The 13,851-nt window shown below is 38.2% G+C and overlaps 1 protein-coding gene across 16 annotated transcripts in view; it reads left to right on the top strand.

Moving 5' to 3' along the window:
• Positions 1-662: 662 nt before the first annotated feature.
• The window catches only part of mycbp2 (MYC binding protein 2), a 67,720-nt gene continuing 54,531 nt past the window's right edge, over positions 663-13,851 (top strand). For all 16 annotated transcript variants that reach the window (XM_053497167.1, XM_053497174.1, XM_053497161.1 and 13 more), the window contains exons 1-2: positions 663-1,324; positions 4,171-4,246. In XM_053497167.1, the coding sequence (XP_053353142.1) occupies positions 1,053-1,324; positions 4,171-4,246 (348 nt within the window). In that variant the 5' untranslated portion in view covers positions 663-1,052. The remainder of the gene's footprint in view (positions 1,325-4,170; positions 4,247-13,851) is intronic.

Below are 13,851 nucleotides of genomic sequence, written 5' to 3'. Positions count from 1 at the left end.
TCAAGGTCAATGGAGAGCTCTCTCACATAATTACTTTACTGGACAGGCTTTTAGTGACAATGATTTCCTTTATAAATGCAATAAAGCTATTCTATACCATTTCCAGAGCCATCTCACACTGCCCAGTTGTGTGCCTTATAATAAAGGAGGGGGTTACAATAAAGATTATGGATTTGTAGGAATCAAAGCTGGTACAAGTAAAAATCTCATCAGTGTACAGTATAGAACAACATGCACTCGTAGTGTTGTTACATAATGTAGTGTTGGATAAACTGATTATTATAACCTGAAATAAATGATTAGGGAAATAGCTCATTTATGGACAATCGTTAATGATCATGCACCAGCATTGGATCAGATATAGTATTTAAGGAATAATAACGCTACAACACGATTATTATGAAAGCTGTGCATACCGTGATTATGTCATGCCTTATAGCTCCTTGTGTATACCATGTGCAAGAGTCATTAATGGCAAAACGTGTTATTTATACACTAGCTGTTTTAGATTAAATGCAAAACAAACAGGCATGGAAATGTTTGTATTTCGCAGTATTCGCTAGTATGATGTATGTGCCGTGGTGTGCTGAGGCTGACTGGGTGTGAGCGTATCCCGGCATGCCTGACTGAGAGGCGGACAGGGAAGGAGGAGGAGGGTGAAGTTAAGATGGCAGCACAGCTAGGGCTGTTACCTGGCCGACCTCGAGAAAAATACAAGGAATAAACATTAATCATCAGATCATGAGCTCGAGAGAAGCCGGTGTCAGAGAATGATTACTCGGTTTGTCCGCACGCGTTGTTCTGCACGAGCCAGGCTTTAATCTCTTCGCTGAGAGACAGAGCGGCTTATTTCGCCGTCGCACCAGCGGCGTTACGCCGACATTATTCCCGGATTGGAGATCCTGGATCTAGCGAACTGCTTCAGTACTCGTTTGCATTTCCGTGTTGGATGTATGGGGGAAGCCTACTGTGCGTTGTACGACGGGTTGAAGTACCTATTGATCGCCAGCAAGTGACATATTGATGTAATATATGCATTGTTCCACAAAACGATGATGTGCGCGGCTGCTGCGGCAGCTGGAGCCGGCGGCGGGATTCTGTCTTCATCACCGTCCATGGGGCTGGGTGTGAGGGTCTTACCCGGGGCTGGGGCTGAATTTAATTCTATCGGACCCGGGATGGGCTCCTGTTCCACCTCAGGGTCCCAACCGGACTGTCGGAGCCGATACCAACTGCTCCTCTCGGGGAGAGCTTTGGCGGAGAAGTACAGGAGGATATACACGAGCGCTGTCAGCGATAAAGAACAAGGCATAAACCTCGGCAGGTCTGTGTTCCCGACTTAAATCTAATAACTCTGATAATTCTACCTAATAAATTCTACTCTGATAACAGCCATCCTAAACATAACGCGTAACAAAGCTATAGAGCTAAACTGACAAGCTAACCTTGTGTTGCTAGCACAAGCTAACTTCCGTAAGTTATGCTAAGCAGTGTTAGCTCGCATTTCTATATAACCTTGCATATACTTTTGGAAGAAAATATACTTCGCATAATTGCACTTTTTTACAGTGACATAATGCCAAATACAGCTCCTGAATCTGTGCACAGACCTAGACAGAGTAGGCGGGTGTGCTAAGCTAGCAGTTCTCTAACGGTCAAGTTAATTTAGAAGCTAGCTAGCAGGATAAAACCTGCAGAACCTATCCGTGTTTTAGTCCGGGATTCTCTGCTCTATCTAGTGCTAAACACTTGCCCAAATAGCAAAATATTTTGATTTGGTTGTTATTTATTTACTTATTTAAGTTGCATAATATCTTAATGTCCCATTGATTAGCTGGCTAGTTATCTGTTTGCGGGATTGTCAAGAAGGGTGACAGTGTAGCGTCGCTACATACTATAGCAGATAGCCACAGCCGTACGCTGCTACATTATCGTAATGAAATAAACAAAAATGTTAATCAAACTATCCGGAAGGAGCTTAGTATAATGTTGAAGTCGGATATATCCGTGCTTGTGTTTTTATTGTTATCATTATTATTTGTTTAAGCTCCGAACATTTGATGGGTGCGCCTGACTAGCTTGTCGTAATGTAATCACTGAATGAAGTTGAGTAAGAGTTCAGAGGCCAAGCCTGTGCAAAAAGCCGTCTCTGTCCTTCTTGAGACAGGGGTTACTTTGGAAAAAGCGCTATCTAATTCATAGCTACGCGTAATAATGAACCCTGACCCATTGATTCTGGTTTGTAATGCGCATTAGGCCCTGTTCATTGGTTAGCCTGCGCAGGCTGAAGCCGCTCTTAGCCTTACGTCACCCTGTTCACAGCACAAGCGCTGCTGCATCTCTGGCTTTCCTGATCTTCCTTGCCTCTTCTCTCCATTAGACATGCCTTCTCCATTAGGGTATTATTAGAATCTACTAATCTGGTTACACTTTCACATTTCGGCATGCACGATGTATAGTGACGCAGGGCCCTTAAGATATTGTTCTAGTGGACTCTTTAAAACATCAGCACTCCTCTTGTGCTTGCTTTTGGAGGAGGATGGCTAATGTGCTCCTGAGATAAACAAGGCAGCAAGAGGGCAGCTGTCCATTTAAGTAGGGAAGAACATGACCTAGAACATGCACATGAACACAGGGTGCCGCCTAAACTACACCTTAATCTTAAACCACACCTCAGCCACATTGCTGATGTTTTGCGTAACTTCTCAACAGATACTTTCAGGGAGCAAGTTTAGATAGCAAGAGGATGTCTGTATCTGATGGTACAGTACTGATAACATTTAAAAATGCAATTGGTTTTTTAATTATTTATGACACTATCCTTGCTTTTCTAAGCTAGTGGGTAAAACTAGTATAAGCTAATGACACACATTAACCTAAATAGCTAGTTTTCAAGGGATACTGCTTGATATAGGTGCAGATATACATGTTTTTGTGAATATTGTGATGCTCAGAAGTAAATTCTTTACATGTTTGTTGACATGCAGTCCTGCTTGTGATGTATTTAAGCAATAGCACAAGAGAGAGTGCTGTTTTGATGCGGGCTGATAACTTGGTTTTTTTTGTGTGAATATTGTGATGATTAGAAGAGAGAATATTCATGAGCTTTAATAGGACAGATCAAATTTACAGAATTTACTTTATATTTTGTGAAGAAGATGGCAGTTTTGTTTTCACCTTTTATGTACATTAGTTCTTTACATGTTTATTGGCTTTCAGTCCTGAAAAACTTGTTAAGGCAAACTTGCATGGTAAATCATGTTTACACAAAAACAACAAGCAGTAATGTAATGGAATCATCTCAAATTAACATCAACCACTAAAGTTACCATGTTATAACATTTAAGCAAAAGGAAACATTGAAGCTTAGTTGGTGCTCAGAAGTCATATTTGAAAAATATAATTTAACTGTGTTTTAAGTATCACTTTTGATTTTTACGTTGATATTTCATCTGCATGGCAATTTCTCACAAGTGATTTTCTAAAAAAAGACTTATAACAAATAAGATTAGCCAACATTTAGTTTCTTAATATCATAATGACATTAGATCTTGAACAATAGAGTGTACTATATTGCTTTTGGTAGTTATGTTAACTCTAGTGGCTTTGTAAACAGCAGCTTAGGTAATTAGGTAATTATCAGCTTTAAATGTAATTAATTATGTGCTTAATAAACTGGCTATTCATTAAAAGTATATTTTTAATCTGTTTTTATTTTAATCATTTATGCACTTTTGCTTGCAAACTTAACCAGATAGAAGTTAACATTACTTGGCTTGAACTGTTTTATGTATGGATTATGTCTGTTAAATTTCCACTTAATATGGACTGTGCCTAAAAAGTTTTTTAGCTCAACATCGATAGGTTACAAAATGTTACATACAGATACAAATTGTAAAATATTGATTGTTGTAGTTGTTGTTATTATAATTGATACAACACTAATAATATTGATGACTGCATGTCAGTGGATAGATTGCTTTATGTGTCATATTACCCTTATTTGCCATTTTACTATTTATTATACTGTTTGTTTTATTTCTTATATATTGTTTACTTCTATCTGTAAGTAGATATAAGTATATCCTAAATAATTTATTTATCTATTAATTTATTTAATAATCTATTAACTTCTTTTTCTATCTATTAATTATTTTTTTTATATTTTAGGGGAAAGAAGGCTTTGACTAAGAAGAAACTGAAGAGGCGGCAAAAAATCAGATCAAAAGTCAAAACAAGAACAAAGGTAATGCTACTAAACCAGTTCCACATATATGAAAATGTTTGTAATGAACCCAATATTCCTGAAAAATAGTGATAATTGAATGGAACTTGTTGGGAGCGGCTAAATAATATAGAAAAATATTTTCATTATTCAGAAAATAGAATCTAATAAAGAACTTGTATTTAGTTGTGTTTTTTTTCCATCTAAACTAATGCAGAATGTTGTACACACAAACACACAGCATGTATCATGCACATCATCTTATTTTTAAATGCATTCACCGAGCCCAGTGCCTGTCAGGTTTTTCAAGGATGCAGGACTCAATTAACTACAGATCAGAGGCAGATCATTTCTGATGAATCTAGCGTCGTTAGGAATTGTCTAATTTCATGAGCCAGTGGTGCAGAGTGTGTGCTGAGAAGCAAAGCCACACAGGTTTTATTGTCTTTACTTTTTATCAATGATTGTTGTAATGTAAGGGAAATGTTATTTTTTTTGTTTTACTTCATCATTGTAGAAAGTCTGATAACTTATGCTGCTTATAATGTACAGGCGTGTGTTATAGAGGAGATATAATAAAACTAGCGTGTTTGGCCTCTCAGTGGGGTTTGTGGTGTGTTTTGAGAGATTGTCTGTCTCAGCAAGTTTAACATGAAGAATTCAGTGATTGTCATATATTATGATTATGTACGCAGTTGTTTGATGTAATTATTGAAGGGCCATATTCTCTGTCATTTCAGTAAAAGAAGCATTAGTCAACAGCCATTTAGTTTAAAGGTCAATTTCAATGACCCACGTTCTTGGCATGCCCATGCTTGTCCAATTTTTTTATTTATATTTGTTTCTGAACTTATGTGCATATAAATGTATAAGTATACTACTTAAAAGTAGAAATTCTTACCTGATCATTGACCACTGAAATACAATTTTGCTAGTAGAGCATAGGCATGTGCGTTTCAGTGGTCTCAGTTGCTCATTAGAGAAAGTGAATGTATTCTCTGAGGGTACTAGTCTTGTACCTTGACAAAAATTGACAACAGTTCTTGGCTGTTAGGTGTGTTTTTGTTTGGGGTGTGTGTTCACCACATATGTTTCTGCGAGTCTAATTAACAGATAGTAGTCTTAAAAGTCTGAACACTGAAGTCACTGTTTGCAAAATTGTTTCTATGCATAGAGCCCTGGCCTGTTCCTATGCATCATGTGTAACTGACACCACTGTAACCACCTCACATCACTTGTAAAAAAATATCTTTTAAGGTTGTGCAATTCGGATATCCTTGAATTTTGGTCAGTGATGCCACATGTTTGTATTTTATAGACTTAATAGTGTAAAATATTGAACAGAAATAAGGCAGTTGAATGTCACCTTTACAGAATGTCAATATTTAATCCTGCAGTCCTACTATAGCAATTAAAGCAGCATGTGCTCTGGTGTTGATAAATAAATAAAACATTGCACATTAAATTAAATTAAGTAACTGATTAAAATAGGAGTGTATGGTCATGTGTATAATTATATTTCATTGTCAAAAGTATTCACTCACCCAGCCAAATAATTGAATTCATGTGTTCCAATCACTTTCATGGTTACAGGTGTATGGAATCAAGCATCTAGGCATGCAGATTCTTTCACATTTGTAAAAGAATCGGTCGCTCTCAGGTGCTCAGTGAATTCCAGGATGGTACCGTGATAAAATGCCAACATCATATTAAACCCTATGGATTAAGAATTGGATGTTACTCAAGTTTATATGCAGGTGAAGGTGGGCAAGTCGTTGATTGAAATAAAATTGAATGCTTAGTTTTTAATGCAGCATTGGATGTATATTTCATTCTCAAACAGGAAAATGATTTGTGCTACTGGAAAATATTCATCTCTATTTTATCTCCCTGGTTTATAATATATGTTCATTATCAACCCTCATGAGAGAAAATTACCCTCATGTGGTAAAAACCACATGCCTATGATTTTTTTTGTCTTTTTTTTTTTTGGTTGTTCCAATGCACACATGCACAGTAATGCCCTCTGTATAAAAATATTGCCTAATGAAGCTATCAAGTGGTGCAACAGAAACACATTTGCCCTATTGTCAGGAGATCATGAGCATGAATTCTGAAGATGGCCCAATAGTCTGTAACTGGATGTCCAAGAGAGCTTCCTGAGTGTCACTAGGCAAACATGGCTGTGTGTGTGTGTGGTCTAACCTATATGGAAGAAAGCAGATTGCACTTTGTTTTTTTCAATTTGTTCTGCTGCCCTGTGACTTAGAATAAGCAGCTGTTTGAAAAGAATTGCTGGTTTTACGTGTCACTGTAAAACCAGTTAGTGTTACGTGTTAGTCGCTAGCTCATGACAGGGGACACTTAGACTCCACACGAAGCCGGTGCGTTCCCTACCTAATAATTTTTTTACACGGTGTCGTCTCAAGAAATATCTGCGTACACACGAAACCACTGAAAACGGTGTAGTATATATGCCAGACCAGTATGGGGCGCTGTAATTCTGCCATAGAGATACACTATACACGAGAAGAAGACTTTGAGCATGCGCATAACCTTGCGCGCTGTATACGAACCAAGATTGTGTTGTTCATTATCCCTTGTTGCTCATAACAGTTGCATAGAAGCAATAGATTTTGCTGTAATAAAGCTAGTAGGCTTTGTAGCAACACAATCATGTAGTCCGCCATTATTGTTGTTGCTGTTACGTGTGACGCAGCCGACACGTGATGTGATGACATCATCGTTTCACAAAATATACGGATTGGCCGTATACACGAAGACGCAAGGGTGTCGTTTTCAGATTTATCCACTTTGGGACCCGGTTTCAAAAAATAGCGGTTTCAGTCTCCTAAAACGCCAATACGATAAAAAATGTATACGTATACCGCGAAACTCGTCTCCGTGTGGACAGGCCCTTAGCTAATAGATGGGAATTTGCAACTGACCAGTTTGAGGTTTACAACATTTTCAAGTGCTTCCTTTAATATGTGTTCTGTATTACTCTCTTTAACTGCCAGGGAAGATGAGTAACACCTTGGTAATGTGAATCTACAGATGTAACATGAAGAACTGGTCTTGCGATAGAACTGCCCTGACTAGTAGCCACAGATATCTACCCAGCAGAACTTAAGGAATGTGTGGTGGTGATCACCAGGTGGCATTAACACACACTTCCTGTAGTTGATTGGCACACTTATAAATCATGCCCATGATGACGAGCTGCTTATCATAGAGTGGCATATCAGAGTAGCGACTAGGGCCAAGGTGTGATGTTGGTTACTTAGTGGGACAACCTAAAATTAAGGATTAGTTGGCTGCCATCTCATTTATATCATGCAGTAAGTGTTAACATGTGATCAGGTTTGGGACCTGCTGCTGTTTAGCAATCCCTAAAAAGAAATGCAGAATAAGGACAGTGCACTGGTTTCAACTGACGTAAACACCTTTTACAGGACTGTTTCCATCAAAGGTTATATACGATCCCTGTATAAGAGGTTCAGAAATATTTTCTGGATTACTAGATCAGTTGTCAGGTGGTGATCTGGTCCAAATCTCACAATATAATTGCAATTATTTTAGATCCAGTAAATTCTGAGAGACATAACTTTACCTTCCAGGAGATTTAAATTAATGAGCAGCATGGTTTTTAGTATACTAGTACCCTAAGTCATGTGAAGTGTACAAGAAAAAATGGATTTTGTTGAGGGAATACCCCTATTAAACTGTGATTTAAAATGTAACATTTTAATACCTTTTTGTGTGCATGCATATTTCAGCAAAGTTAACAAATGAGAGTTAAATAGAATATACTTAAGTCCACTATTGATAATGCAACAGTTAAAACATCCGTTTTCCAAACATGGACATAACATGAAGACAAATATGTAAACTGCCTTTGTATAAACAGGATCTGAAGATTTCATAGGTATTTTCCCAGTTTCATAGGTATACTTCACTTCGCTGCCTGACACCTTAAGGCCATGTCCACACGTAGCCATGTATTTTTAAAAACGGAGATGTCTTATACTTGTCGTTTTGGCCTTTCGTCCACATGCAGACACAGTTTTGGTCGTTGAAACGGAGCTTTTGGAAAACTTTGTCCAAAGATTTTTCAAAACTTCCCATTTTCAGTGGTGTTGTGTGGACAGGATAAACGGAGATTTTGGCTTGTTGTAACATTACCTTGGTTGCCGATAATGTCAATGTCTGTGTTCCAGTCTCATTGATTTCACGTCATGAGGATATTTGTGCAGTAGTGGACTTGCGTGCAGGAAACCAGTGTTAACGTTGCTTACTGGACTTTATAGCTGAATTATAAAGCTTACCACTCCTACATACAAAACCCGGAAGACACAGACCACACAGACAGCGACTTTGGTTTCGGACAAGACCCGTTGGACTTCTACAAAGCGCAACCGGTAATGTTTTGTCTAGGCTTCTGATTGGCCCCCTGTTGATTAGGAATACTCCTAACAGAGCGTTTTGCATTTTCATGTTAACAAAGATATTTTTAAAACTTAGTTAATAAAAAATAAACAATGAAGTAATAAAAACTCTGTTACATGAAATACCCGGCTACATGTTGACATGGCCTAAATCTGTTTATTTATAAGGCTATTGATTGGCTGGCTAGTGTTAGACATACAATCATGTTTGTGTCAGAGGAACATGAGCAGTAATTTAAAAGTATGTGGTTTAGGCTTGTCAGTCAAACAAGCCTTGTCCTAGTTTAAGAGTGATATCCTGGCACCTGATCACTTTTATCTTGGTTTTGCGATGTCATTTAGATGACTGTTTTTAGACCATCATCAGATAATGAATCAATCAGATAACAATCCAGAGCTGTATTCTTGCTGGAAATTAAATTACTTAGCCCCTGTGTCTTTTCATCTGTGTGTTGGTAGTGATGGCTGTGCTTAGGTCTCAGATCAGGTATCATTAACGGATATTAATTATTGTATAGCCTTTATATTTTCAATGCCAGGAAAGCTATTTTATAAGGCTGCTTAGAGCTGAGTACATGCCAGTAAACACTTGCACACATGGAGAAGATTCGGGGAGTGGCTGGGTCATGATTGGCCGTTGCTAGACGACCCGTCTCCACAGCAACAGCGTTCTTCGCATCTTGAACTGAACACTAGTCTTTGGAGGGCAATTCCTGCCTGTGTTTGGATATCCTTCATGCATCACATTCATTTTCCCCAGTGACTAGGAATGGTTCACGGGTTTGGATAAGAGCAATGAATGTGGCTGTAGCAGAGAGGGGCATACGCAGCAACAATCCACCCTAATGAGCTGCTGGCTCTGCTGCAATCTAAATCTATCTTGCTATTTCCTATGGATGTGTATCTTTATCTGTCTCTTTTGTTTGTGCTTCCAAACAAACATGGGTAGCAAGTCTTCACAAAACAAGGGTTCAACCTAAAGACTAAAGGCACTGTTGTAGTAAATTCCAGAGTGTAACTGCCGGCCTTATCAGTGTGACATTCGATTTGATTTTATTCTACGTACTGACATTCTGCATTGTACATTGTAAATAAATATTTAGTAGATCATAATATACATGCTCAGATGTTAGTTATGTGCATTAATATAGTCTACTGTAGGTGATACAAATTCTTATACGAGTTGCCGTAGAGGAACCATCTTTATGAACCATCACTTAGTTATTAACCTAGTTAACCCAGTGTAAGTATGTATCCAATGATGTAAACATTAAAGCACTTTTTGTAAGTCGCACTGGATAAGAGCGTCTGCCAAATGCCTAAATGTAAATGTAGCCACAGTCATTATCCTTTTCTAGATATTCTAATGCAGCACTTTGTGTTTGAACGCTTGACAATATGTCTTATTGTACATATAGTCGTGGCCAAAAGTTTTGAGAATTACATAAATATTGGAAATTAAGTTTTTATAATAGCAATTTGCATATACTCCAGAATGTTATGCAGAGTGATCAGATGAATTGCATAGTCCTTCTTTGCCATGAAAATTAACTTAATCCCAAAAAAACCTTTCCACTGCATTTCATTGCTGTCATTAAAGGACCTGCTGAGATCATTTAAGTAATCGTCTTGTTAACTCAGGTGAGAATGTTGACAAGCATAAGGCTGGAGATCATTATCTCAGGCTGATTGGGTTAGAATGGCAGACTTGACATGTTAAAAGTAGGGTGATGCTTGAAATCATTGTTCTTCCATTGTTAACCATGGTGACCTGCAAAGAAACACGTGCAGCCATCATTGCATTGCATAAAAATGGCTTCACAGGCAAGGATATTGTGGCTACTAAGATTGCACCTAAATCAACAATTTATAGGATCATCAAGAACTTCAAGGAAAGAGGTTCAATTCTTGTTAAGAAGGCTTCAGGGCGTCCAAGAAAGTCCAGCAAGCGCCAGGATCGTCTACTAAAGAGGATTCAGCTGCGGGATCAGAGTACCACCAGTGCAGAGCTTGCTCAGGAATGGCAGCAGGCAGGTGTGAGCGCATCTGTGCGGCGAAGACTTTTGGAAGATGGCCTGGTGTCAAGAAGGGCAGCAAAGAAGCCACTACTCTCCAAAAAAAACACCAGGGACAGATTGATCTTCTGCAGAAAGTATTGTGAATGGACTGCTGAGGACTGGGGCAAAGTCATATTCTCTGATGAAGGCTCTTTCCGACTGTTTGGGGCATCTGGAAAAAAGCTTGTCCGGAGAAGAAAACGTGAGCGCTACCATCAGTCCTGTGTCATGTGTCAGCGCTACCAACAGTAAGCATCCTGAGACCATTCATGTGTGGGGTTGCTTCTCATCCAGGGGAGTGGGCTCACTCACAACTTTGCCCAAAAACACAGCCATGAATAAATAATGATACCAAAACATCCTCCAACAGCAACTTCAATCCAACAATCCTTCAAACAACAGTTTGGTGAAGAACAATGTATTTTCCAGCACGCTGGAGCACCGTGCTATAAGGCAAAAGTGATAACTAAGTGGCTCGGGGACTAAAACGTTGAAATTTTGGGTCCATGGCCTGGAAACTCCCCAGATCTTGATCCCATTGAGAACTTGTGGTCAATCCTCAACAGGTAGGTGGACAAAGAAAAACCCACTATTTCTGACAAACTCCAAGAAGTGATTATAAAAGAATGGGTTACTATCAGTCAGGATTTGGTCCAGAAGTTGATTGAGAGCATGCCCAGTCGAATTGCAGAGGTCCTGAAAAAGAAGGGCTAACACTGCAAATACTGACACTTTGCATAAAATGTCATGTAATTGTCGATAAAAGCCTTTGAAACGTATCAAGTGCTTGTAATTATATTTCAGTACATCACAGAAACAACTGAAACAAAGATCTAAAAGCAGTTTAGCAGCAAACTTTGTGAAAACTAATATTTGTGTCATTCTTAAAACTTTGGGCCACGACTGGCCACGACTGTGATTGTGTACACTAACTATCACACCAATATATACTTGTTAAACCATTTTTTTTAGCAGGTGATAGCTGACTAGTTCACTGCCCTGTTATGTCCATGAAAGAAATGATAGCCAGAAAGCCTCTCTTTAGTAGTTGCATACCTATTTAATGGTACATATTCCCCAAATGACTAGCATAGTCATCACCCCTTCCCCTATACTCACAAAAGTAATGAATTAATGAATGTGTGGTCACAAGTGGCATTAGGGATTTAGTAAGGGAAAAAAATAAGATTTTTTACAGTGATACACTGCCTGGTCAGAAAAAAGGCCTTTCAATGCAAAAATGTTGAAACATGTCGGAAGACGTATTCTGTGGTCAGGGAAAAGATGTTACTGTGTTTCAGACAGGTCAAATTTTTGGTCTGTGTCAAAGCAAGGAAAACAATTAAAGAGATTGCTGAAGTTACCAATACTGGATTAAAAGCAGTTCAAGACATTATTAAAATCTGGAAGGATAGTCAGCCAATGAAACATCTGTGTGGTCGAAAAAAAAAAAAAAAAGGGTGAATGATCATTATCTGAGATTACATAAACACATAGTGAAGTTGTATAGTAACAAATTGTCAGTGAAAATCACATCTATTTTTAATAGTAAACGCAAGGGCATTTTTACATGCTCAAACCATTTCAGTTGCCAACCAGGAGTGTGGTCTGTGGTCTGATGGAGTCAGGGTAAGGAGGAAAGTGCATGAAGCGATGCACCCATTATGCGTAGTGACCACTGTACAAGCCCCTGGAGGCAGTGTTATGATCTGGTGTTGCTTAGGACAGTCAGGTCTAGGCACAGCCATGTTACGTGCCAATTAAATAAAGTCAGCTCTGAACTGAAAGTTCTTTGGGCTCAAATTGTGAAAGAGGTGTTTTGGGAGTGTGAGGAACCATTTTCACACAAAGTGACCCAAATGCTCACTGTAATCAAAGTTAGAGGCAGTTGGCTAAAATATTAGTGTGGCCTATTGTGTGTCTTTTGCCCCTTCTTTCTGGAGGCAGTGTAGTATAAAAATGATATAAAACACACAAACCTATGACTGTTCTAAGACCTAAATAAAGATTAGCTGTGTCTGTAGGATGTTTTTTGATTTTGCTTGAACAGCAGAAGACATTGCGCACAAAAAGCTTACTAAGCATGCAAGCAATCTCATTGTTAAAATCTATCGATCAGGAGAGCAACACAAAATAATTTGCAGAGGATTGGTTGTACCATGGAAAATCCATGAAGGACATCACCAGAGCAGAAAATGTGGTACCATGGTGACACTGCCAAAGGCAAGATGTACCTCCAAAATTGATGGAAGGACATGAAGAAAAATGTAACACAGAGGTTTTAATAGACCTCCAACATTATAGGAGCTGCAGGAAATCTGGAAAGTATTCCTGACCGGATGTAAATTTTCTCCCGGAAAAAATTATTGTGGATAAGCCAAAGTATAGGTTTTTGTATGCATGTATTTATTTATTTTTTTTATTATGATTTTTACAATTGAGTTTTATATTAAAACCAGACAGCTACTTACCCAAAGAACACAATACTGTGGTGAAACATAGCAGTATCATGAGCTATGAGGCGGCTTCTCTTTGACTAGCACTTAAATTATACTGACCAAATTTTAAAGTCAAAAACATCAAAGATATCTTTTCAGGGGATAATGATGATGATCAACATGCTGAAATGGCCAAGTCAGAGTCCAAGTCCAATTGAAAACCTGTGAAGTGACTTGAAGAGGGCTGTAGACAGGTGTAGGTCTGGAGCATGTTTTCAAGGAGAAGTGGAATATAGTTGCTGAAGATTGAACATGATTTATCTTTTTTCCACACAACAAAAATCTGTAATTTTATCAAGGGAATGTAGATTTTCAATATTTTTACTGTATCATTTCCAAATAATTGTATAAAGATAAATGAGGTATAAAAAAATTATATATGGTTAATTAATCCTAACATATTTGTCTCAGAATGGCTAATTAAACAGATCAACTGAATTTGTTTTGTTTATGTTTATCCAAAATTGCTAAAAACTGAATCTGGGTTTTAGGACTTCGGGTTCCTTAATGAAGTGTGTTTACAGTGGGGCAAAAAAGTATTTAGTTAGCCACCAATTTTGCAAGTTCTCCCACTTAAAAAGATGAGAGAGGCCTGTAATTTTCATCATAGGTGTACCTCAACT

The sequence above is a fragment of the Clarias gariepinus genome, chromosome 5, assembly GCF_024256425.1.
Source record: "Clarias gariepinus isolate MV-2021 ecotype Netherlands chromosome 5, CGAR_prim_01v2, whole genome shotgun sequence".
NCBI classification, from domain to species: domain Eukaryota; kingdom Metazoa; phylum Chordata; class Actinopteri; order Siluriformes; family Clariidae; genus Clarias; species Clarias gariepinus.
Note: the sequence above shows the minus strand (reverse complement) of the source record. Positions and strands in the feature narration are given on the sequence as shown.